The 25973-nt window shown below is 41.2% G+C and overlaps 1 protein-coding gene across 2 annotated transcripts in view; it reads right to left on the reverse strand.

Moving 5' to 3' along the window:
• Positions 1-25973, reverse strand: part of LOC142074787 (protein mono-ADP-ribosyltransferase PARP8-like) — a 204335-nt gene that overhangs the window by 41265 nt on the left and 137097 nt on the right. For both annotated transcript variants that reach the window (XM_075135664.1, XM_075135663.1), the window contains exons 8-14: positions 13833-13893; positions 12680-12770; positions 9633-9699; positions 7784-7909; positions 5110-5674; positions 2752-2805; positions 2553-2648 (exon numbers count right to left, since the gene is read on the reverse strand). In XM_075135664.1, coding sequence (XP_074991765.1) covers positions 2553-2648; positions 2752-2805; positions 5110-5674; positions 7784-7909; positions 9633-9699; positions 12680-12770; positions 13833-13893 — 1060 coding nt within the window. The remainder of the gene's footprint in view (positions 1-2552; positions 2649-2751; positions 2806-5109; positions 5675-7783; positions 7910-9632; positions 9700-12679; positions 12771-13832; positions 13894-25973) is intronic.

Raw genomic sequence — 25973 nt, forward strand, 5'->3', positions numbered from 1 at the left:
CAGCTGAAGCATGTAAATAAACCCTACAATTGACTACTTTAGGCTGCCTCTGCCAGAGCTCTCAGTAGAATGAAGCATAAATTTCCTTAAGACTCTTTGGCAAACTCATGCTCTATTCAAACTGAGATCCTTTCTCACCTTCTACAGAACTGCAAACTCATTAATGGCTCTATATTGCTTACTGAGTCATTCAAGCATACACAGAGCATGCTAGATTTCTTCCTGGGTTATATAAAGACACTCTTTCATTTTTGCAAAGCTTGCTAGGTTATGCTGCTTGCAAAGGCACTGATGAATATGTGTTTAGTGGCTGTCCTGGTTTCAGCTGGGATAGAGTTAATTTTCTTCCTAGTAGCTGGTATAGTACTGTGTTTTGGATTTAGGATGAGAATAATGTTGATAACACACTGATGTTTGAGTTGTTGCTAAGTAGTGCTTACGCTAGTCAAGGACTTTTCAGCTTCTCATACTGCCCTGCCAGCGAGGAGGCTGTAGGTGCACAAGAAGCTGGGAGGGGGCACAGCCAGGACAGTTGACCCAAACTGGCCAAAGGGATATTCCATACCATATGACGTCATGCTGAACAAAAAAAATGGGGGGAGTTGGCCGGGGGGGCATGGCCGCTGCTCGGGAACTGGCTGGGCATCGGTCAGCGGGTGGTGAGCAATTGCATTGTGCATCACTTGTTTTTTATATTCTTTTATCATTATTATTATTTTCCCTTCCTTTTCTGTCCTATTAAATTGTCTTTATCTCAACCCACAAGTTTTACCTTTTTTCCGATTCTCTCCCCCATCCCACTGGGGGGGTGTGAGCGAACGGCTGTGTGGTGTTTAGCTGCCTGCCAGGTTAAACCACAACAGTGGCAAACATGTTTGCACTTTCCTCTGTTTTGAAGCACTGACAAACTCTCAAATGGATGGCTAAAATGACCCCTCTTTAAGTTGAAGACAGAGAAAAGTCATTCTGAGGGATTTCGATCTCTAAGGTGGGAAAGCAAGAAGAATTACGATTTTTTAATTTAGAGCAGATGACTTTCCATTCTGTTTTCTTTTCATCATGTGAACAGGAATAAATCCTACTGTTTGCTTTGTCCTATGGACAACAGATAAAACCTAATAATTTAAATAATTATATTATCCAAACTTCGCATATTATTCAATTTGTCTTATCTCATCCTGTCACAGGTAATATGCATAGCAGTGCATTCAAAGACAAACAACAAGGAACTGGTGCCTTTTCTATAGGCTTCTAATCAGGGTTTGGTTGCTGATAAATCTGGCAGAAAAACATGTTTTTAAAAGGTAGATATGAGCTTGAAGAGGCAAATAAACACCTGATAGGATTTTCAAAAGTACAGAGGTTTAACCATGACTTAAAATGGTGTTAATTGAATATGTAGATGCTTTTGCAAATCCTATTAGCAGCCTATTTACATACCCTGCCTGCAGTCAGAATGCCTGACTGTGGTGCCACTGAGTGTCACGGGGGATGATGCTGAGGTGACTTCTGCTACCATGTAAGCAATAACCTTCCTGAATTTAGTTCCATGGAACTATCACAGATGATGTCTGCTTCATCTTATATGTAGTTGCTCACCACACTGTGGAGAAATTGGCAGATGAGGTGTCAGACCATTCACACACTGATATTAAACAGTTTTCCATGGCTTTAATCTTTTAAGGTTACTCAGGTTTCCATAGGATTCAGGACAGGTGAAACAAGAAGGATTCTAAACTGCAAGGTCAGTCCTAAAGGTAAGAATTTTATTCTCCTATATACTCTTTTACAAAGCTGCACTGATCCAGTAGCTCCAGGCAGGGTGTGTCTTTCATGACCAATCTTATTCTTTTTTACTATGCATTCATCAGCAGCATGAGAGGGTGCAACATTCAGCATGCAAAATTCCTGGTTCCCAGTTATACAGGAATGAAAGGAAGGAAGAGCTGTGTAACTGGCCAGTCCTTGGGCATACTGAACCACAACAGTGCCCCTGGACTAGGTCACTGCTAGATCAGACACTTCACAGAGCATCTCCTTCTACTGCCTTTTTTATCACATTATGGAGGATGGTTCATTCCAGTGGCCCACGAGCAAAAGAGCATCAGAAGAACTTCATGACCTTGTAGCATTAACACCCATGTATCTGAATACCCTGGTCATGGCTTGATAGAAGCTGAAGGACTTAGGTGACCCTAAGCTTTTAAAAGAGTGCCAGAGGACCGGGAAAGCACTCTAATGCACTTCCTCTAGCTTATCCAGTTATGACTACTCTAGCACAATAGCGTTCAGTGAAATACAACCCTCCTTTATGTTTCTATGATTATTATACAAGCCTGCTTTCCATCTCCCTTGCTTGCAATACATTTTTTTCAAATTTTCAGTAAAATCTAGTTAATATGCATTACATTTTTGCATCTTAAAAGGATATTAGGATGAAACACATCTGAAATAATTTTATAGTCGAATAGTTTTATAACAGGTTTGTATCGTCCATTGCTATTTAAGGCATTAGAAAATGCATTGTTTATCCTAGAAAGCACACCACTTACCCTCAGCATAGGGCCATTCTGGAACACATGGGGTTCGTCACAAACTACACAGTATTCGTTCAATACTGGTATCCGTTGCTCAGCAAATTCGATAGTCTGAGAACAATGAAAAAGAGAAAAACAACATCTGCTTAAAAATAATTAACAGTCAGCTCATGCTCCACAGTGTTTCGTAAATGGGTAAGATATGACATCCTACCTGCACAAGAAAGCCACGGTCTCGTACCAGAATGCATTTTGCACCATAATTTTGCTGCAAGGGAAAAGTTCAGGCGACTTCAGTGTTGATAGACTAATTATAAGGAAATGGTAAAACATTTGTATTTTCTACGTGCAAATATGTTAAACAATATTTGCATCTAAAAAGATCTCTCATTTGCATAAACCAACCATTACAAATAATCAATCCTTTTACTGTTTGCTGAATGTGGGGTAGATTTTTAGCGTTTCTTTTTAGTTCTTAAATCTGATGATGTTTTGTATCTCAGCATCCCGAAACCTTTAATCTCAAATGCCACCAGTGCCTTCACTCCATTCTAATAAACTGGCATTTGGTAACTTCCTTTAAATTTTAACTGTGTATTGTCTGTCCAAATATGGGCTATATGATTAGGCTTGAATGACTAATGTAACTCTCAGAACAGCTGAAAATCTTTTTCTTTTATATATTTACTAAGATCTCACTTCTGTGAGCACCACGCTGACAGACCTCTGTGCTCAGATCCCACTCAGGTTCTTTCTGCCTTTTTATTTCAATGTACAACAAATAAATTAGAAGGAACTTTTGTTATAGGAGTCATTAAGGTACAAAATTCCCTCTGGGCTGATACCTATCTCAATCAACCCTTGTTTTGAATAAGAATCAGATCAGCTGCATTTACAGCTTTTTTGGGTTTTGTTTTTGTTTATAGTCTTATTTCCTTTCATTTCTCTAACTGCTTATTTGGGAAACTTTTCCCTTTTTTCTCCTGGGAAATAATCCTCCTAATTGTATGCATATATGAGATTCAAATATTTAAGCTGAGAACTGAAGAGAAGTTAGGGTCCTGATTCATCGCTTCCACATTCCACTGACTTCAAATCGCAGTTAGGCACCCAGGCTAATCATATATCTGGTGCCTGAATGTAAAATGTGAAATAAACTCTTAATGCCCTTCTGCTAACATCAGTCAAACTGCACCTGACCATGCATGTGATGATTTTGCCTCAAAGTAAATGCATTATAGCAATAAATTACTGGTAATTTTTATAGACTGTCAAGCAGGGCTTGCATTTTTTCCATATCAGCTGATAATATCAGTAATGAAACCACTTAGTCAACTCTTCATTATCTTATCAAAACCAATGAGACTTTTTATATTAACTTCAGGAGAGAAAAGTCTGCTAAGTTAAGACATCCTTTGCTGATTCAGAAAAAAATGAATCTCTAAACTGTGACAAGTAAAAAGTCTATTGGCTCACCTTAAATTAATTTTGTTGTGCACATTACAGGAACCAACCACACAGCATGTATATAAATGATTTTATGATAGTATATCACTGCTTTTAGATTTGATGAATATAGCTCACAGCTTATTAAACCAATTTACCATGAGACATAACACACTCAATGTAACTTCATTATTCAGAATACACTATTTTGAATATATGTATGGTATTTCAAGCAAGAATCAGCTTTTGCACACTGAGAACATCAAGGTACCACCAGGCTAAGGGAGTGGAGAGGACTGTCTCCTAAGCGTCTCTCCCCAGGTCTAACACAGAAAACAGACCGGTGCCTTGAAAGAGCACAGACAGACCCACTCTTTCCTCTAAAGTATAAAAGCCATCTTTTAAGAGGCAGAGGCAGAAGAATTAACTTTGAGAGCTCTTTCTTAAATTTAAGAATATGTGCTACCCTTTGTTTTCCCAATCGATCATGTCTCTGGGGAAAGAAAGGGGGCCAGTGTGGGCCTAATTCCTTCCCCAACCTCCGGCTGTCATCATCGCATTTGAAAGTTAAACCTTTCACAAAGCACAAATGCGCAAGAGGTGAGCTGAATCATGACTGCATTCCTTCCAGTACAATGATGATCAGAGCTGAAAAGACCAGAAGGAGAGGTGACTTGGCACCCGAACGAGCCAATGGATAGTTGCTTCCCCCACGAAGCAAACAGGGAAATGAGAAAAGACCTGTGTGACCAAGCCAATTTTGCAGCACAGAAGCTCACACTCTCCCTTCTTCCTGCAGCAAGAAAGGAGGCAGGGAAGGAAGTGGATGATTGAACTTTTCCCATGGCTAGCAGCTGTACATTGAGCTGTATTCAACGTGAGGTGTAAAATCTCTGTCTTGACCTAAGCAAATTCTGGTTTTATAACTTAAATATATGTGCATGCACAGTTTAAATCCTCCTTAAAAAGCTGACTCCATTGCTCTTGTCTTCCAATATATTCAATATATCCAATATATTCACTAACATATGTCCTAAGTATTAATGCCTTTGCATAATAAGCATAATAGTACATTTGGAAAATAATAGGAGAATAAAATGAGCGGAATAAAAAAATTATTACACACAGCAGCTTGTGAAGGTGACGATGAAGATGGTGTTAAGATACCAATAAGCCCTGAGGTAAGAGAGAGACTCCTGCCCTCTGCTATGGTGGACTCCTTGTAAGGCTCCATTTTGGATGATTTAGGGGCATTGGAGTAAGTCTTGCTGAGTAACTTGTGATTCTTCAATCCATCCAATTCTTCCATTCTAAGATTACTGGAGTAGGACCTGCTTAAAAGTTTGTGGGGCTTCAAGGTACTGTTGTGCTCACATCGAGGGTCCCCAGAACATGACCTACTTAATAGCTTATGGGGCTTTAAAGTGATGCACTCCTCCTGCTTGACGGCTGCAGAGCAAGAACGGTTCAACAGTTTGTGTGATTTAATAGCCATTGTCTGTTCAGCCCTAGGGTCACTCGATAACGAGCGGCCAAAGGTTCTGTGAGATTTTGTGGCACACACATCCTCTGCCTTAACTGTGCTAGAGTAAGTCCTTCTCAGTAGCTTGTGAGTTTTGGAGATCCCATCCTGTTCTGACTTCAGTTTTGATTTATTTTTACCACAGCCAGGTGGAGGATAACTTGGCGACCTTAAAAATAAAGAAGGGGAAGATGTAGTTGGAGAATAATCCGTCTTGTGCAAATCAAACAAGTAAGTCCAGACATATGTACAAATTTTTAAGTGCCACCTGTCTTTATGTATTTCACTAGTGATAAACACAGCCCAACATTAAAAAAATGAGCAACTGTATGTAGGACTAATTTCCCAATACCAAATAGACATCTTATTCCTATTTATACACAAACCTATCCATTGAAAAGATGACTAACTACTTAAGACAAGTTAGAGCTATATCCTTACAGCTCTTTGTAAAGGTCCCTATGTCTCTAAACAAACCATTTATTCAGGAGATTATCTTTGAAATGAAAACCACATATTTCACACAAGATTATATCACATTTTTCTTATCAAAATCTATCTTTCCTATGTAATCATCATGGCATGATCCCATTAAAGTTATTGTCTTCTGGACACGGCATAACAAATTCTATGTCCAGATCCAATGGAAGATATAATGAGCAGTGAAACTTGCAGGCAGTAAATAAAATTTAATTCAGCTGAAATGAACATTTTTTTAAAAAACTTCACAATAATCTGGGTGCTTTGTGGAAAACAATTTGATGCCCTTCTGTCCTGTTTTAGACAAATTCTAGCTCTGTAACACTAGAAATGAGAATGTGAGGGACCTAAATTATGAATGCAGAAAGTAAAGAGCAAAAGGTTTTTATGAAACAACATTCACATGAACTGACACATTTCTATAAGGTTCACGTTCACCTGTCCTTGCAAAGCAAGAACTGGTATCAGGTATGCTGAATCATTTTTCTACACTTTACAAGCAACCCTAATCTTTGGAGTATTTTTTGGGCTTTGATCAAATAGAAAAGAAGTGAAACCCCAAGGGGAGAGGCTAACAGGTTTCACCACCCTGTTAGCAAGTGGTGACAGTGGAAAATGCACGTGGAGGTTGCTGACTCACTGTTGCAGTTGGCTCATTACCATCCTTGGGCAGACAGGAGGTAGGAATGGTGCTCTAGCGGGAGAGAGAGGGTCCCTGTGTTTGGGCTGAGCGGTCTTTGGACAGGCACTGCAGCAGCAGCCAAATCAAGAGGAGAAAGATCAGGCTGGCTTTTGTATGCCCTTTCTGAATAAAACCAAACCCCAAGTTACAGCCTGCGCTAGGCATGGTAGGGAATAGGTAAGTTTTCTACTTAAAACACCATCTTCCTCTTCTACCTTTGAAAAGACAAATAATCTTTTGTTATCTTTGACATTTCTTCAACGTGAGTGATCACTGTACTCCCTCTCTTTTTTATACACGGAATTTAGAATGGCAAAATTCATCAAAAAGAAGGAATGTTCAAAGAAGCATTCAATTCAAATGTACAGAAGGGGTGATCTGTCAACCCTTCATAGTCAGGAAAACACGCTAGAGTAAATAGTCACATTCTTGAAAGAGGTAAAATCAGAGCCTGATTTTACAGACACTTTTTAAAGAGTATGAGTAACTGGCAGAAGTCATAATGAATTCAAATGAATTATTCACAAACTACTATTTATGTTTTTAATGCCTTTGTTCTTTGAAATTCTGTGCCTGCATTTCAGAAGTGGTGAACATTCATGTACTCAAACAGTGGAGAGGGGTGGGTGCTCAGCAGCTCTAAAGATCAGTCTTTCATTAATGACCATTCTAGTCTTAAAAAATTAAAAATATACACAGCTGTGGAAAGAAAAGCTAGACAACCACAAAATTATATATATATAAAGTATATATATAATATATATATATTTTATATATATATTCTTGCTATTCAAGTAACAGTCAAATGCTACCAAGCTAGTAAAGATACAAATACAACCAAGTAAAGTAATATAAAATGAATTATTTCCAATTCTAGATGAATCATGGCTGTTTCAGAGAGCAGGGCACTGAAATGCTCTGCCTTCAAATAGTCTTAGAAGTTGTGATAGTACCTAGTTCGCTTTTGATGTCATGCAAGGCAAGGACTGTAAACCTATGAGGTAAGATATAAATAGAGCACTTCTCTGTGGAGAAAAGTCAACATTTCACCTTGTGAAGTCTGCTGTGGATTTTTAACAGGATATGGTGGTAACAGCTCATTTTCCTTGCTATTACCTGCGCAATGTAGAAAAGATGTGCAGAGGGGATTTCACCTTTTTGTCAGACACCTTCTTATTGTGCATACAATTAGATTTCTCTTTGCTGTTCTTCCACTGTTGTGTAACAAATGTCTGCATGATTCTGCAAATTAAGAAAGAAAAAAAGATTTTCTTATCCTAGCCAAGACATACTCACTTTAATACTAGGGTGTCTCAGTTCACCACGTAGGCGACATGGTGCAACGTCCTCAGACAGTTTCTCTGTCACATATGTGGACTGATGATTGGTTGCTTCAGCTTGTCAAAAATGCTTTTTTTTTTCCCACATAAAGCTAATTCACATGGAACTCTTATTGAGAATACCGTCTGTGTAAACAACCACTGCAAGACTTACATAATTATGCCTCTCATGGAGATCTAGAGACAAACTGATTCAAAGGCGTTCTATCCAACTATAGGCGTCTGTCTCTCCAGTGACTACAGAGGTAGGCTACAGCATCCATACTACTCAAATAGGAGCATATTCTCCTAAAGCACAAACATGACGGTAGGGATGTCGAATATTACACTACCCAAAGGGATTTACAGAGAAGACAGAGCCAGATACTTCCCAGAGATGCACAGCAAAAGGCAGTGGTCACAAGTTGTAGCAAGTGAAGCTAAAAAACATAAAGGCTATAAAGAAAAGACATCCACAGAAGAGTAGTTAAGTACAACAGGTTGCCCACAAAGGCTGGAGATTTTCACAGCTCAGCTGCCTGAGGCCCTGAAGTGAACTAATATAACTTGGAAGTCAGCAATACTTGGAGCAGGAGGTTGCACTAGGTGATCTCCAGCAGTCCCTTCTAAACCAAATTACTTTGTGACTCTAATCTAGCAGTGCGGGTCTATGAGTGATAAAGTCAAAGTGGAAGTTGGTATGGACTATATAAAAATTTTACCGACTCTTCAAAGATGAATATCCTGTTGCTCACAGCCATGAGGGGCCGCAGAGTTCATAGGTATTCTGACTTCCGCTCAACTGTGAATTATGCAGATATGTACCTGAAAATGTCTTATGGGAACCTTTGGTAATTACCCAGTGCACAAATCAGAGACAGTGTAAGTACTGAAATGTTTTAAGAGACTTTTCGTGCCTGGGGAGCTTTTTATTTTTTTCTTCAAAGTCATGTACCATAGAGATTTTAATAACATTGCTTCATTTGTATGATTACGAAAATGCTGCACTGAATTTCTTTAAACACCAAACAGCAAAAGATTTTTTTCTTAAGGGATTCTTACTGTTATAAGGGACAGATATTAAAGCCTATATTCTTGTCACTTTATTACACGTACACAAGCATATGTGAAAAGATGACTCAGCAAAATGTTATTAAATTGAATTGTATCATGAACACATGAAACTGCTAATTTTTTCAACTATTCTTCCCTCTTGTCCTCAAAACATGGATGGCCTAATTACTGTGGTACATCCTAGAGCCCACCATGAAAGCATAGCCCCCTTAGGGTATGCATGATGCTAAAAAAGATTCCTGCTCCAGAGGCTTCACAATCTAAGCAAAAACATGAAATTGAACACTCCTACCTACAGTCTTTTTGAACTTTTGTAGCTTACTTCCTAAATGGCAGTAAAGTGACAGAAAACCCTGGCAGGCAGCACAAACCAAGTTCTCTCCAACAACTGTCAAAACTGAACTTAAAAACAGGCAAAACCTGTTATTTTTTATTTAAAGAAAAATAAATTCAGAACACTTTGATCCAACTAACCTGACAACCTGTGAATTTTATCCTACTTGACATGGTCTGGGAACTAAGAGAGTGTAATATTTACTTAAAAACAGGGGTTTACACTTTTCCAGACTTACTTTTTCAGCTGATGTCCCAGCCCAAATCTTTCCTTAGTAGAGATCTGAAATACATCCACAGTTGGCACTATGGAAAAAGGAGATATTGTTGATATATGAACTTAAAGCAATAATCAAGAACTCATGAGCATACAAGTCATATTTAAGGACCCTGTTCTATCTGGACCTTTACTATAGGCCATGCCATTGAAGCAATGGTGAAAGCAGACATGTCATCTAAGTCTATGAAGAAATGAATGGTCCTTTTTGGAATATTAGCCAATATAATTTGTAATTTTACAAATGAGTATTTTAGAAATTGAATTCCCCAAAATGTATCTCTTCCCACTAACTTTAATTACATAAATGTATCTTTTTTTTTTTTTATATTACGGAAGTACTAGAGAGCAGCATCAGATTAAATGTATCTATCTGGACTGGTAATTCATCTCATCTAATCTCTTAAACTTTCTTCAAAGTAAGTAGTCTTTACACACTACAGTTCCTGTGACTATGAAGAAAACCCAGAGTGGAATAAACTGAATTAACTAATATCTGGGTTTTCTTTCTGAGGGCGTTTTAATACAAGATTCATAATCATCATCTAAGTGCCTGATGTATGAATTCCAGTGGCCAAGGATTACACTGAATTTTCCTCAAGACCCATCCTAACCTTGGTATATCCATATTCATCTGTCAGAAAATTGAAAGTGTAAGGGGTGAAGGCTGGAAATTAGCTCCTGGTATTACTAAAATCCTTTAATAACATTTACTAAATAGAAGTGGCAGATGGAATCCAGCACTTGTCGAGAGTCTCAGGTCCTCAAGGTAGGACAACAGCCAACACATATTACAAGCACGAATAGACTTTATATTTTGTATTAGTGAAGTAATCACTATAGTAAAATGAAAAGGAATGAAAACAAAAAATCTGGGGTTGGTTCCAATTTCATTAGAAAAAGAAAATCAGTATTTTAAAATCTATATTATTCTGATCACTCAGAAAGCCATATTTTATTCAGAATGTCAAACTTTATCCTTTAATTTCACTTTAATAAATTAATTTTAAAAATAAAATACAATATATATATAACCTGGCCATCCAATTTCACTTAGTTCAAAGCACTGTAGATACCCTTTCTCTAATGTTGTTATTCAAATATAATCTCATCTTTTAAAGACAAACTGATGAATTTTTCAAAAGGGATAAATTATTTGATTAGGGGTAGCAATGTCTTTAGATTGTCAAATTTAGGACACATGGTAGGGGGAGAATATTTTCAATATGAGAATCATCATACCTAGATCAGCAATCTTAAAATCTGACATCTAGACTACAATTGCTGTCTAAACTCTACAGCCAGAGGAGACAGCCCGGTACCTCCAAAGGCTGATTCATCCTAATGTAAGACAGGTTTCTAAGGCACGTGGGAGGAACTGCCCACAGGTACAATAATGAGACAAGGTATTAACTAGTAGAATGACTATCTAAAATCAGGATATTAAACAGCTACAATGTGGTATGTATACCTCCCATTGTGCTTTGGAGTATACTGCATTTCTGTTTCTTTTATCAATGAACAGAAAGTACTATAGGAGAAAAATATGTAGCATAAAGTTATGGCCCAGTAGTCTCTAAGCAACATAATTAAGGGGGAAGAGGAATACACAGAGAACGGGTTTTGTTAACACAAAAGATGGTGGCTCTCATTGTCCTTTTCTGGTAAATAAAGAAACATGGCTGCAACAGCAGCTGAGCTCATAAAACCAGTAGCAGCAAAATACTTGCCTCTGGCCCTGATCTTGCCTTTCTCGGTACTCAGGCACTCCCACAGTCAGCTGCAGGACTGGGAACTAAGCTTCCTGTTTTAACCTTGTCAATGGTGCAGAAGATAGATATCTTGTTGTTACTTCTCATTTCACTAAATCATTTCTTACTGCATGCTGCTCTTCACACTTCACCATCTCTTATTTGCTGCACTTTTTTTTTTTTAAATTACATTTTGATAGAAATATTCTGAATACTAACACTGCTACCTGCTATGGCAAATACATATTTTAAGATCTGCATATTTACAAAAAAGATTGAAGCAATAAAATACTGACAAAAAGACCAAAGTCAAGCAAAAAAAATAATGACTGATGTAATGAAATGCTTATTTGAATGAACAGCATATAGCTTATAGTTAGAATCAGCAGACAACATATCCTATAAAAATAGCTCATTGGGACAGTTTTTGCTAAACATATTATGACTGGAAATATCTATTCATTTTCCAGAGGCAGAATTCTCCCACAGATACAAGCCTGAACTGACAGCTTGCACTGGAAGCCTCCAAAGCCGGGCAAGTTATGATCCAAATTACACACTTAGTTCTGACTTCCCATTGTAAAAATATATCTGAAGTTGACTCTTGCATATGAACGTTTCCAAATCTTCAGTCATCTCAGTTGATTCTTCATGAGTTTGACCATTTGACCATTTTTACTCTCATGAGGAAGCTTTACTCATATAACAACCAGAGAGTAGGATGTCAACATAACATTTAAAATTCTCATTCAAATTTAAAGATCCCCAGAGTTCACACAGTCATACAGAAATCAGAAGCTGGCAGGATAATTATCACAGCCTGATTCTTCGAAGGTGCATGAAAAAGGGCATATTAATGTGCTGCACAGATCTGTGTATGTATACCTTATCAATGATATCTGCATCTGTGAAGATGATCCCTGATTTCCAAAATCAGGAAAACACATATTAGAAACTGTTGATCTTTATTCCTTAACCCCTGGTTCCTAGGGGAAGCAGCTGCATTTCAAAGGATATCAAGAAAACAAGTTCCAAAACTCAACCTATGAAAGTTTAAACTAGATGCCCACGTCATTATTGAGGGCCTAGCCATGCAAATATATGTAAGCATAATTTCAAATCAGTAGGACTGCTCTCAGCAGTAGATTTAAGCACATGCAGGGTCAAAGAATTGGCAGTGAATGAGTATCTATGACCTAGTACGTGGCTCAGACCGAGACACCATACAAGGCACATGAAGAATACACAGGTGACTAACCTGGACCATTTAAGTACTGTGTAAGTGAACAGTGCAATCGCACTATTATAGGCTCTGTGCGAATTACATCCCAAGCCACAGCAATCTCTTCCTAGTTCAAGATAAAAAGAAAACAACAGACACCATTAGCCATCATGAGGAACTGTTGCATTTTGTCAGTCTACCTTAGGGTTGTTATAAACACTATCCATCCATTTACCCAGTCATGGAATATCTACTCCAACTTTAAACTTGAGACTTAGGACAAACTATTGCCTGCTGATGCCCCTAAGAGTAGTGTTAGACTGCTTCCAGTTCTTGAGTATGCTCATTTAAACTGAGCACAGGTTTCTACACAACACTACATCTGCAGTGCAGGCAGACATGTTCCCATCTATCAAGAGATACTGCTTCAAAGCTGAGAAGCAAAGGAGCAAATAAAGATGGAAAGAAAACTCATCCCATAACACAGGGCAAAAGAAACATTTGCTCCTTCTTAAGACTGATTAAAATAATTCAAGGTATGATCAGATTTTCTTAAATTTTAGAAGAGCCTGAGAACTTATGTGCTGTGCTGACCTGAGAATATGACATATCTGTGCAAAAGCTAATGATGCCCCTAAAAGCACTAATTTTCATTCTGCATCTAGAGGACAGGAAGTTACTGCACAGATGAGGTGAGGAAGTGTGGAGTTAATGACAGCATAACTGTTACAGAAGCCATGCTGCCAGTTGACAGCAGCACTGTCCTGTCTCCTTTGCCACTCAAGCCTCTCCCTAATCAGCTGCAGATGTTGAGAAGCACACAGGAAAGCTCCAGCCAAGGTCGTCTTCCCTCCAGGACTCTATGAAGTGCTTTCACCTAACTAATGTCTAGGATAGCAAAAAAAAAAAAAAAGTATTTCATTTATATCAGTTAAAACATTTACCATTCACAAAGCATGTTTGAAAGGAAATACATATGCAGTAAATAAAAGCCTACAAAACTTTTTAACAATGTGATCATAAAAGGAAAAGGAAACCTTTCCACTGAGTAGCAATCAATAATGTGACAGTCACTTGTGAAGATCAAGCCTCTGAAAAAGGAACGTCTCAGTGGTTGTCTAGTCTGACGTGTAGCAGAATTAAATGGGTATTAATGTTCATTATGTAATCCTGTGATTAGATTACTTACATCAAGAAAGCTAACATCAATATGCAGATCAATATCTACATCATCAATGGCTCCATATTCCCTGAAAGGAAAGAATTACATTACATTAGAGCTCTTTAAGATATTCCTCAGCCCAGAAGTACTTATAACAGAGAAGATTTTATAAAGGATAATCTTGTCTGTAAAATCAGAATGGTGGTAAAATACACATATACATAGATTGGATCAATATTCCCAGTGGGTGACTGTCTGCTGCACTGAAACCTTCTTTCAGTAGATCTTGCTTAAATAGGCTAAATCTTTTTTCTACTAATTCCCCCAAATTCTCTCTCCATTGCTATGTATTTTTGTCTCACACATTGCACAAATAAATCAAGAAAACAATAATGGTCACATGCTGCTCCTATTTATGACAAAAGAAAACCCTAGTTAATTTTCAAAAGTATTTTAGGTTAACAGCCAGCAACCTAAGGAGAGGCTTGAGATAAATCATTGAAGACAAATACAACATAGCCTAGAGGGTGGCATATTATACCTGTGGTATTGCTTCATACATTCAAGAATTTGTTTGTCAAAACATAAAGATTGCCCTGTAATGCACTCAAGGCAATAGTTACCTTATTTTATCTGTTACATGTAGTATTGCTGGAATCCCCAAGGCGCAGATTTAACTTATGCTCATAGGTGTTTCATTGCTGTCTGAAATCTTACATTTAAAGTGTGACTTTTCTGCCTCTCATTTTCTGACTCATTCTGATTGCCCTCCCCCAACGTACTTGAAGACTTCTGAAAAACAGGGCTAGAAAATACTGATTCATATACCTAAATAAAAAATTACTTTCCTTTTCATTTAAATTACTTAAGTGGACAATTCTGTAAAAGTGCAATCACACTCAATTTTTCACAAATTAGCGTCTAGTCACTAGGTTTTTGCTTTACACTGCATTTATACGCTTGTTCTCACAATGACTTCCACATTTTTCTATTAAACTAGACTAAGACAGTGCACAGTAGCAGTTGTGCATAAATAAGTTGATAAGGTAATTTTGAAATACAAAAATATTTTTGTGAATATAACTATCTCCTAACAAAGTGGCCTCTCAGTTCATGGTAGGACCTAGCTCGCACTGGAAATGCCTTGACCTCTTGTGAAATTTTTTGGAGGGAAACCCCTTCCACCAAACCTCGGCATCCCAGTGGTTCTCTCTGGTAAGGTCAAACCCAAAGTCTCTCTCTAGATCAGACGCGTTCAAACATGGCACACACAGGGCAGGTGAATGGCTGAGCAGGGCTGTATTACCTGGAGGCTTCCCAGCCACCCTTACGGCTGCCCCAGAGTCCGCTCACCCAGAACCATACAGGCACTCGCTGACCTCCTACAGCTCACTGAAGACCTGACTTGGAAACAGTGAAATTCTCCACCTACTGAATGGCTTAGCCACTATGCTACACAACAGTAGCCTCAGATTTTTTTGTAAATTTCCCAGAAGATCCAAAGAACAGATTGCTATGAACTCCTAAGTAATATTTATGAACGCAGGCTGGTGTTACTCACATGACTGAGATTCAAAAGGCTGTGAACAGGCATAATTTTATAAATTAAAGAGAAACATAGTTGAACTAACTAAACAAAGAAATATTAGTGGAGGAAAGGATAAGATAAAAATAAGTTACAACTTTGGAATTTCCATACTCACTGAAATCCCTTTGCCCCCACTCCATTACCATCATAGAAAATGGATTTTAGACACATGATGCTGACTCTAGTTTTACTTCTCCAAGCTGAAAGGGAGGAGGAAATCATGTTTTCTTCCAGCACCTGAAGCTTATGAACTGCTGCCTACAATGGCTCCAAGAACACATCTTGATTTTGAAGCTCCCAGAGGTCCTCTGTCCATCAATGCATAAGCAATGTAAATAGATACTGAAGAGTTTGGATCAGTCGGTCCACAGGGCTTTCTCACGGCTTTGGTGGCCAGATTTCAAAGGGCAGTGGTGAAAAGCATGCAGGTATAGGAATTTTAGGAATTTCCCTTTTATATGTACAGTTGACTCTCTGACAGCAGGAGACTACTAAAAGAGGGTCAACTGTCTAGGAAATATGCATCTTAGTGGGTGTCACTGTCAGACAGACTTGTTGCAGTCACAGAAGTGGAGCTGCAGGAGAGGGATGAAACTGAATGCTTAATGCTGTGTTTGTCATTTCCAAGAATTTATGAATATTTTCAACTGCATCAGAGTGGAAGAAGCATGAAAGTTTTCCACATGCTAAAAGCAGCCACAGATGCCAATTTCTACTACAGTGAGCCCAAGGAGATCACAATGCTTCCAATGAAACAGCTGATTCAATAAACTAGATGCATTAAAGTTATTGAAAGGTTACATATAATGTTTCAGTTTTAGGAGCCTGAGAGAGCCTATTATCAAGGCATTCTCAATTTCATAGTTATCAGTCTGGCAACTAAACATTTATATCTAATTCATTTGCTTGAATATCTCATTCTTTGCTCACGAGCTAGTGGGGCTCATTGACAGAGCTTTAAACTAGACTTGAAGGGGGAGGGGGATAATATCAGGCTTGCCCGTGACAAGCTGTGGGACGACACGCCAAGGCTAGAGGGATGGGGTGCTAGTGAGGGCCCTCAGCCTGTCGCTCCGAGACTTGCTGGGTACACTGGAGCACACTTGAAGTCTTAGAGATGAGCCAGGGGCTCCTGAGGTAATAGGAGCCAACAGGGAAACACCAGTGAAATACCTCAAAGGAATTAAGGGGTGTTCCTCTAAGAAGGTGACACGGCCGACAGCCCAGCTGAAAGTGCCTCTACACCAATGCACGCAGCATGGGCAACAAACAGGAGGAGTTGGAAGCCACCGTGCTGCTAGAAAGCTACGACCTAGTTGCCATTACTGAAACTTGGTGGGACGAATCCCATGACTGGAGTGCGGCTATCGATGGCTACAGGCTGTTCAGAAGGGACAGGCGAGGAAGGAGGGGTGGAGGGGTTGCCCTCTACATCAAGAAATGGATAGATTGTGAAGAGCTGCCTCTGAAGAATAGGCACGAGCAGGTTGAAAGCTTATGGGTAAGAATTAGAGACCGAGGCAACAAAGGGAACCTTGTGGTTGGTGCTTACTACAGGCCGCCTGATCAAGGGGAGCCTATTGATGAAGCCTCCTTACTCCAGCTACAGGAGGCATCGCGCTCGCAGGCTCTCATCCTACTGGGGGACTTCAACCACCCCGACATCTGCTGGAAAAGTAGCACGGCGAGCTGCAGGCAATCCAGGAGACTCCTGGAGTGCGTTGAGGATAACTTCTTAAGCCAGGTAATGTGGAGAAGAATTGTGAAGTTGGGAGTTTCGGCCAAGAGCCCAGAGAGTTGTGGTCAATGGAGTTAAATCCAGTTGGCGGCCGGTCACGAGCGGTGTTCCCCAGGGCTCAGTACTGGGGCCGGTCTCGTTCAATATCTTTATCAATGATCTGGATGAGGGGATCGAGTGCTCCCTCAGTAAGTTTGCAGACGACACCAAGCTGGGCGGGAGTGTTGATCTGCTCGAGGGTAGGAAGGCTCTGCAGAGGGACCTGGACAGACTGGATCGATGGGCTGAGGCCAACTGTATGAGGTTCAACAAGGCCAAGTGCCGGGTCCTGCACTTGGGCCACAACAACCCCAGGCAACGCTACAGGCTTGGGGAAGAGTGGCTGGAAAGCTGCCCGGAGGAAAAGGACCTGGGGGTGCTGATTGACAGCCGGCTGAACATGAGCCGGCAGTGTGTCCAGGTGGCCAAGAAGGCCAACAGCATCCTGGCCTGTATCAGGAATAGTGTGGCCAGCAGGAGTAGGGAGGTGATCGTGCCCCTGTACTTGGCACTGGTGAGGCTGCACCTCGAATACTGTGTTCAGTTTTGGGCCCCTCACTACAAGAAGGACATGGAGGTGCTGGAGCGTGTCCAGAGGAGGGCAACGAAGCTGGTGAAGGGCCTGGAGCACAAGCCTTATGAGGAGCGGCTGAGGGAACTGGAGTTGTTTAGCCTGGAGAAGAGGAGGCTGAGGGGAGACCTCATTGCGCTCTACAACTACCTGGAAGGAGGTTGTAGTGAGGTGGGTGTTGGTCTCTTCTGCCAAGTAACTAGCGATAGGACGAGAGGAAATGGCCTCAAGTTGCGCCAAGGGAGGTTTAGATTGGACATTAGGAGAAATTTCTTTACTGAAAGAGTGGTCAGGCCTTGGAACAGGCTGCCCAGGGAAGTGGTTGAGTCTCCATCCCTGGAAGTATTTATAAGACGTGTAGATGAGGCGCTTAGGGACATGGTGTAGTGGGCATGGTGTGTTGGGTTGATGGTTGGACACGATGATCTTAGAGGTCTTTTCCAACCTCTATGATTCTATGATTCTAAGATAAGACAGGAATTCGGCCTGTGCGCTGAGAACTAGCAGACGCGCACATACGCCTGAGATAAGACGTGAACACCTGGCTTAGTTGTCTCCTGTGTAAGGAAACTGAAAACATCAAGAGAATTATGTAACTGGTTAACCGTGAGAATAAGCGGATCTGAGAGCAGTCATGTGGATCTTTGCCAAAAGGAAGAGAGACTGTTTTTCTTAGTTAATAAGGGATACGAATTGGGTGATGATTGGGGGAGACAGCGGGACCTCCCCGTTATGGTAAAGGATATATTCTCCTGTATTGTAACAATAAATGCTTCTGCGCATGCTTATGTGAGAGTCCGTGCAATCATACACCACAAATGGCGCCCAACGTGGGGCACGAGTGAAAAAAAAAAAGACGACAACCTGAAGAAAGAAGGTCTTGAAGAAAGGAAATAGAAATATCCGGTGGTGTACCCCTGTTGAGCTGGATGGAGGATAAACGGAGGATCAACATATCGAGCTCGATTCATCACCGGTCGCAGGACGATTCAGGTGAGCAGCCGCGGGGAAGTTATACGAACTTTATACATTAGTCATGGGGCAGTCGGCATCTCAGTCACAGAAGCTTCAACTTGAAATATTTCAACGTATTTTAAAGGAACAAGGTTTTAAGGTCGCTCCAATACAATTGGTGAGACTCCTTGCGTGGGTCCGGGATCACTGCCCTTGGTTCCCTTCTGTAGGAACGGCTGGGTGTTATGATTTAAAGCAATGGCAAAAAGTGGGCGAGGAATTACAGACTAAACAGATTTTGCAACTAGAAGTTCCAGAGGGAATATTGATTACCTGGCAAGTTGTGTATACGGCTCTGCAAAAGTTACGCCCTGCCGAACAGGTGTTGCAAAATGTGACTGATCCAGCAATACCGGTGGGAGAATCAAAAGATGGGGGAGATTTGTTTGAACTGTTGGCTCCTGATGAAACTGTAATGACTCACGCGGAGCCCCCGCCTCTGAAGGATGATTCGGAGCCAGACGATCCCTTTGACACGGGCTCGATAGGCCCCGAACGAGAGCCTGATTTATACCCTCCACTCTCGCCAGTTAAAGCAATGGCTGCATCCGCACATCGACAGAGACAAAAGACACTTTCTCGGTTGTCCGTCATGAAACCACCACCATTTGCGCCTTCCCCCCGCGAGGAGATCCGCTGCGGCGATCCGCGCACCCCCCCCACGTATCAGCCTTTAGGTACGGTAGCGCCAAGGCTGTCCTTTGATGAGTGTCGTACGGAGGCATTAAAAAAGGGGGATATAACACTTCTCCAGGCAATGCCTGTAATTTATCGACCTGGCAGAGCGCCAGAGTATGCTCATTTACCATATGAGGTGATTAAGGAGGTGCGCAAATCGATAAAGGAGTACGGGTTACAGGCTTCATTTACTATAAACTTATTGCAAGCATTAGGGGAATCTTATACGACGACTCCTTTAGATTGGAAGTCTATATTACGCCTTGTTTTGTCAGCGGTGCAGTATTCTGTGTGGTTTTTTGAGTATCGTGAACTTGTTATTGCAAAGGTAATGGACAATTTGGACAATTTGCAACTACCCTATGGGCGAGATGAAATGTTAGGTGAAGGGAATTGGGCGACAACTGCTGCACAAGCCACCTTACCCCATGAACTGCTTACACAGGCGGCTGATTTGGCTATGAAAGCATTAAGGCGAGTGCCGGATTCTGGCAAGCCGGAATCATCATTTGCTACGATCCGGCAAGGGGCGCAAGAACCCTATGTGCAATTTTTAGATCGATTACAAACTGCTATACAACATCAGATAGAGTCTCCTGAAGCCGCCGAGTTGTTGCTTTTTCAGCTTGCAATTGAGAATGCTAATTCTGATTGTAGAAAAGCTATAGATCCCGTTCGGAATCGGGCAAAGACTTTAACTGATTTGATCAGAGCTTGTCAAAATGTGTGGTCAGAACAGTTTAAAGCGGAGATATTAGCAGCGGCGTTGGCTCAACAACTAACGGTGGCTTGAGCAGCGACTAAGTGTTTTGTATGTGGCCGGGAAGGTCATATTAAAAAAGATTGCCCCAGAGCAAGACGAGGAACAAAGGGCCAAATTAAAGGTCCCGCTCAGCTGTGTCCTCGTTGTCAGAAGGGATATCACTGGGGTAACCAATGTCGATCCAAATTTGATAAGGATGGTAACCTGCAGGACCATCAGGACTGATGCAGGGAAACGGGAGGAGGGGCGCGAGGTCCGGCGCCCCGAGAACCTTCAACAGGACCCCGATTTCAGGGCCGGTGGCTCAAGCCTCAACCTGGGCGGTGAATTCGCACGAAGCAAATGTCAACAATTGCCAACCATCCATGCCCTTAAGCCAGCTACATTCAGAAGCGCTGGGTTGGATCTGGCCACCAGCCAATCAACAGTAATACGAGATCAATCTGTTAACATACTCCCCACCGGAGTGTATGGTCCTTTACCAGCAGGGTTTTGTGCCTTATTGATAGGACGTTCCTCAACCTCTCAGGCAGGACTTTTTGTTCTTCCTGGGGTGATTGATACTGATTATACTGGGGAAATTAAACTCATGGCTTGGACTCCTACTCCTCTGTGTACTATTCCCGCGGGGGAGCGCATTGCTCAGCTAATTTTGTTACCTAATGTTCAAAGGGAGAAGGGAGATCCTATATTAGGCCAGCAGAGGGGGTCAGCAGGATTTGGAAGCACAGGTTTGCCTCGAATATTCTGGACTCAAAAGATAACTACGGGTCAGCCTATGTTGATGTGTAAAGTAAATGGCCGTGCTTTTACTGGACTGGTGGATACAGGGGCGGATGTCTCGATAATTCAAAGATCTGAATGGCCCTCTGATTAGCCATTAGTACAAGTTTTTGCTGCCGTTACCAGAGTTGGTGGTACCCAAATACCATGGCAGAGTTTGCATTCTTTACTGGTGGAAGGTCCGGAAAATAAACATGCCATGCTGAAACCCTATGTTTTAAATGTCCCATGTACCCTATGGGGACGTGATCTGTTGCAACAATGGAATGTAGCACTTACGACACATTTTTAATGAAGGCCACTGAAGTACAGCTGCACCTGAAACTGACTTGGCTTACAGACAAGCCAGTGTGGGTTGATCAGTGGCCTTTGAAAGGTGAGCTGCTAGAAAAAGCTTGGGAATTAGTACAGGAGCAATTACAATTAGGACACATAGTGCCATCCACCAGTCCTTGGAACACGCCTATTTTTGTCATACCTAAAAAATCAGGAAAATGGAGATTGTTACAGGATTTGCGAGCTATTAATGCCGTTATGGTATCCATGGGGGCCTTGCAGCCCGGGACCCCAAATCCTACCATGATCCCTGATGATTGGCATTTAAAAGTTATTGATCTCAAAGACTGCTTTTTTACAATTTATCTACACCCAGAGGATTGTATTCTGTTTGCTTTTTCTGTTCCTACAATTAACAATGATCGACCTATGCAACGGTTCCATTGGGTTGTTTTACCTCAAGGCATGAAGAATAGTCCTACCATTTGTCAAATAGTGGTGGGGGAAGCACTTTTGTCAATTCGTCAACGGTATAAAAATATTGTATTGTATCATTATATGGATGATATCTTGTTGGCAGCTGAGACAGAATCATATCTCTCTCAAATCTTAGAGTGTTTGTCCACAGAATTGCATCGATATGGATTTCAGATAGCAGCAGAGAAGGTACAGTCAGTTTCTCCTTGGAAATACCTAGGCTGGAAACTCTTCGAGTCGCATGTGTGTCCACAAGCCTTGCGGCTTGCTACTACTGTAAGTACTCTGAACGATCTACAGAAGTTGTTGGGCACAATCAATTGGGTGCGACCTCTATTGGGAATTACCACTCATGAACTGTCACCCTTGTTCTCGTTGCTGAAAGGGGATCCTGATTTGGCATCCCCCAGATCTCTTTCGGAACCAGGCCAAGAAGCATTGCAACAGGTAATGGATAAAATTAATGATACCTTCGCACATCGAATCCGGCTATCGTTGCCAGTTCGATTGTTCCTTATTTACCACTCTTTTCAGCTGTTTGCCTTACTGGGACAATGGGATGCTAGGGTACAAACTGAAAAGGATGCCTTATGCATTCTGGAATGGCTGTTTTTACCTCACTCCTTTAGTAAGACGTTGACCACTGCAATTGAAATGATCTCTCGTTTGATATCACAAGGCCGACTACGATGTCAACAATTGACAGGTCGAGATCCAGATGTTATGCATTTGCCTTTCACAGGAGATGAATTTTGGACATTATTACAAAACAGCCTGAGTTTTCAGATTGCAATGGCGGATTACGTTAACTCCATAGAACACAACTTACCACGCCATCGACTTTTGAATTCCTTACAGTCTCTACCACTACAGCCACGCATATTATTAAGTTCTGTGCCTATTCCACAGGCGCAAACTGTTTTCATTGATGGATCTGGAAAAACAGGTAAAGCTGTAGTGGCGTGGAAGACGCCGGGAGGACGGAAAACATCTGAAGACCAAGTGGAAGAGGCAGATCAGGCCTCCTGGTCTTCGGATGTTACTTCTCTACCTGGATCTACGCAGGTAGTTGAATTAGCAGCTGCTGTTCGCGCTTTTGAATTGTTTTCTCAAATACCACTTAATATAGTGGCAGACTCAGCTTATGTCACAGGCACAGTACAGCGCATAGAGACTGCATTTATTCGAGAAGTAGATAATAAGCAACTATTTTCTTTACTAATACAGTTAGCACAGCTGCTGCGTGTTAGACGATTTCCATATTTTATTATGCATATCCGATCTCATACTAATTTACCAGGACCGCTCATTTCCGGTAATGCTGCTGCAGATGCACTCACTCTGATGGCAGTCCTACCTCGCCGTTTGGAAGAAGCAAAATTATCCCATGAATTTTTTCATCAGAATGCTTGCTCCTTACGGAAGCAGTTTTCTCTTACAGCTGAACAGGCCCAGGACATCGTTCGTGCTTGCCCGGATTGTCAGCGGCTCACGCCAATGCCAGTAGTATCTGCTGTGAATCCCAGGGGACTGACTTCCAATGAACTATGGCAGATGGATGTTACTCATGGTTCCTCCTTTGGTCGTTTGCGCTTTGTTCATGTGTCTGTTGATACCTTTTCTGGGTTTTTGGTCGCAACGGCTCATATGGGTGAACGTGCTCGTGATGTTATCAAACATCTTCTTCGATGCTTTGCAGTATTGGGGGTCCCCCGTAAACTCAAAACAGATAATGGACCTGCCTATGTCTCTAAACGGTTGTTATTATTCCTACAGGCATGGGGCGTGTATCACGTTACAGGTATTCTGCATTCCCCCACAGGTCAAGCAATTGTGGAACGTGATCACTCTTCCTTAAAGCTGATTCTTGAAAAACAAAAAAGGGGGAATCCGCTGGGAACTACGCCTCAGGAGATGTTAGATAAAGCCACATATGTATTAAATATCATTCAGCTGCTGACCGGCATTTTCGAACAGGAGAGGTTACTGAAGTGTATCCGAAGGTATTTTATAAACACTTAGAATCTGGTCTATGGAAAGGTCCGGTTCCCTTGCTTACCTGGGGATGGGGATACGCTTGTGTTTCTCTTCCTACAGGCCCATATTGGGTCCCTGCGAAGAATGTCAAGCCAGCGCAAGTGTTGGAAGATGGCCCAGAAAAAGGACCCGAGGAAAAACAACGAGAGGATGCTGCTCCTACGACGGTTCGGTAATGCAATCAGGTCAACATTAGTAATATGGTCTACAGTGCTTTTTTCTGTTCAATCTTGTCCCACGATAATGCTATGGGGAATTGGCACTACCATGATGTTTCAACCTGTGGAAGCTCACGTTTATTGGGCACATGTGGTGGACCCTCCTTTTTTCCGACCTTTGACATGGTGGGACACGTCGTTACTGATTAGCAATAGTGATACTTTATGGTCAGGTGGCATTTGGATTCCCCCATCTCTAGATGGGAAAGATGATACATATTATGCTAATGACACAATGTTTGTTTCTGATTTTCCTCCATTATGTCTTACCGTAGATAAGTGTGATCGTTGAAACACAGCAACACTTAGTAGCAGTGTCACATGGGAAACGGGCGAACCTTACTATGGTCACCATTCCTGGGTTGGCATCAAAAAATACTATTGATAATGATATGTTAATTGGTGACTTTGTTCCTGATTTTCCGCAATGCATTTTGCACAAACTCTCATCGATCACACAATTTGGTTGGAAGCCATGCTTGGGAGAACGGCCTCGAGAACAAAATCTAACCGTTGGTCGTATTATAGATTGGGGCCCTCATGGGTCATTTTGGGATCCATCTTTGAATCAATCTGTTTTGCCTTTTCAGAAAGCCAATCATTCAATAGTCTGGCACAATGGTGGGTCCGCAGGACCCATCCTGCAGATGGAGTATAATGGTTCATTTTCTCCTCCACAACCGAATGTGTGGCATTTAGCTTTGCCCTTTTTTTACGAGGCAACTATCTCAAGTATGGATTGTCAACAAAACACAAGCTAATCTGAGTATAATACATGAAATTAATGTGACGGTATGTACTACTCATCCTTATCTTTTTGCTATGACTTCGCGTGTAAACATTACTCGATGTAATCACTCCTTTTGTATTCAGCTTTATTCTCCTTCTTTTAGAAGTTGTATATCTAAACATGATTTTAATGAAACTGCTTATATTTTTCCCCTTCGACGTCGGGCAGAACTATGGATACCAGTTAATTTAACCAGACAGTGGGAAGGGGAGGATGGTTTGGGTAGATTTGTTAGAATTCTAGTAGAAGATATAGATAAGTCTAAGAAAAGAGCAAAACGATTCTTAGGTTGGTTAATTTTTGCAATTATTTCTGCTGTTATTATTTTAGCAAGTGCCACTGCAGCTATCGCTTCCTTGACACAATCTGTAAAAACTGCACATGAGGTAAGTGAGGCATTAACCAATGTTACTAAAGAATTCCAAATTCAAGAGAAAGTTGATGAGGAGGTATTATCTCGGCTACAAGCCCTAGAGGCTACTGTGATGTGGTTGGGGGATCGGCAGGAAGCGTTAAAAACAAGAATTACGTCTGCCGTGTGATTGGGAACACGTACACAAATCTTTATGTGTAACCCCCTTACCATGGAATTCATCACAACGTGATTGGTCTTTTATTAAGCGACATTTGATGGGAGCATTCGATTTGTCATTGCAGCAAAATATTCAATCTTTACACGATCAGCTGCAGGATCAGATTCACAGATTACAGGAACTGACTAGCCAAAGTGTGTTTGACAGGTTACAGCAAGACTTGTCTTGGATAAATCCAAAAAATTGGTTTAATGGCCTCAATCTACGCATGTGGGTGTTTATTGGCATAGGGGCAGGAATGTTTATTTTGTTCCTAGTGTTCCTGCAGGTCCTTCGGTCTGCGATCCGCAACGTGCGTAAAATAGAAGCTTGCATCATGGTGACCCTACTTACCAATGGGGTGGTGATAAAAAAAAAAGGGGGAGATGTGGAGAAGAATTGTGGAGTTGGGAGTTTCGGCCAAGATAAGACAGGAATTCGGCCTGTGCGCTGAGAACTAGCAGACGCGCACATACGCCTGAGATAAGACGAGAACACCTGGCTTAGTTGTCTCCTCTGTAAGGAAACTGAAAACATCAAGAGAATTATGTAACTGGTTAACCGTGAGAATAAGCGGATCTGAGAGCAGTCATGTGGATCTTTGCCAAAAGGAAGAGAGACTGT

The sequence above is a fragment of the Calonectris borealis genome, chromosome W, assembly GCF_964195595.1.
Source record: "Calonectris borealis chromosome W, bCalBor7.hap1.2, whole genome shotgun sequence".
In the NCBI taxonomy this organism is placed as follows: domain Eukaryota; kingdom Metazoa; phylum Chordata; class Aves; order Procellariiformes; family Procellariidae; genus Calonectris; species Calonectris borealis.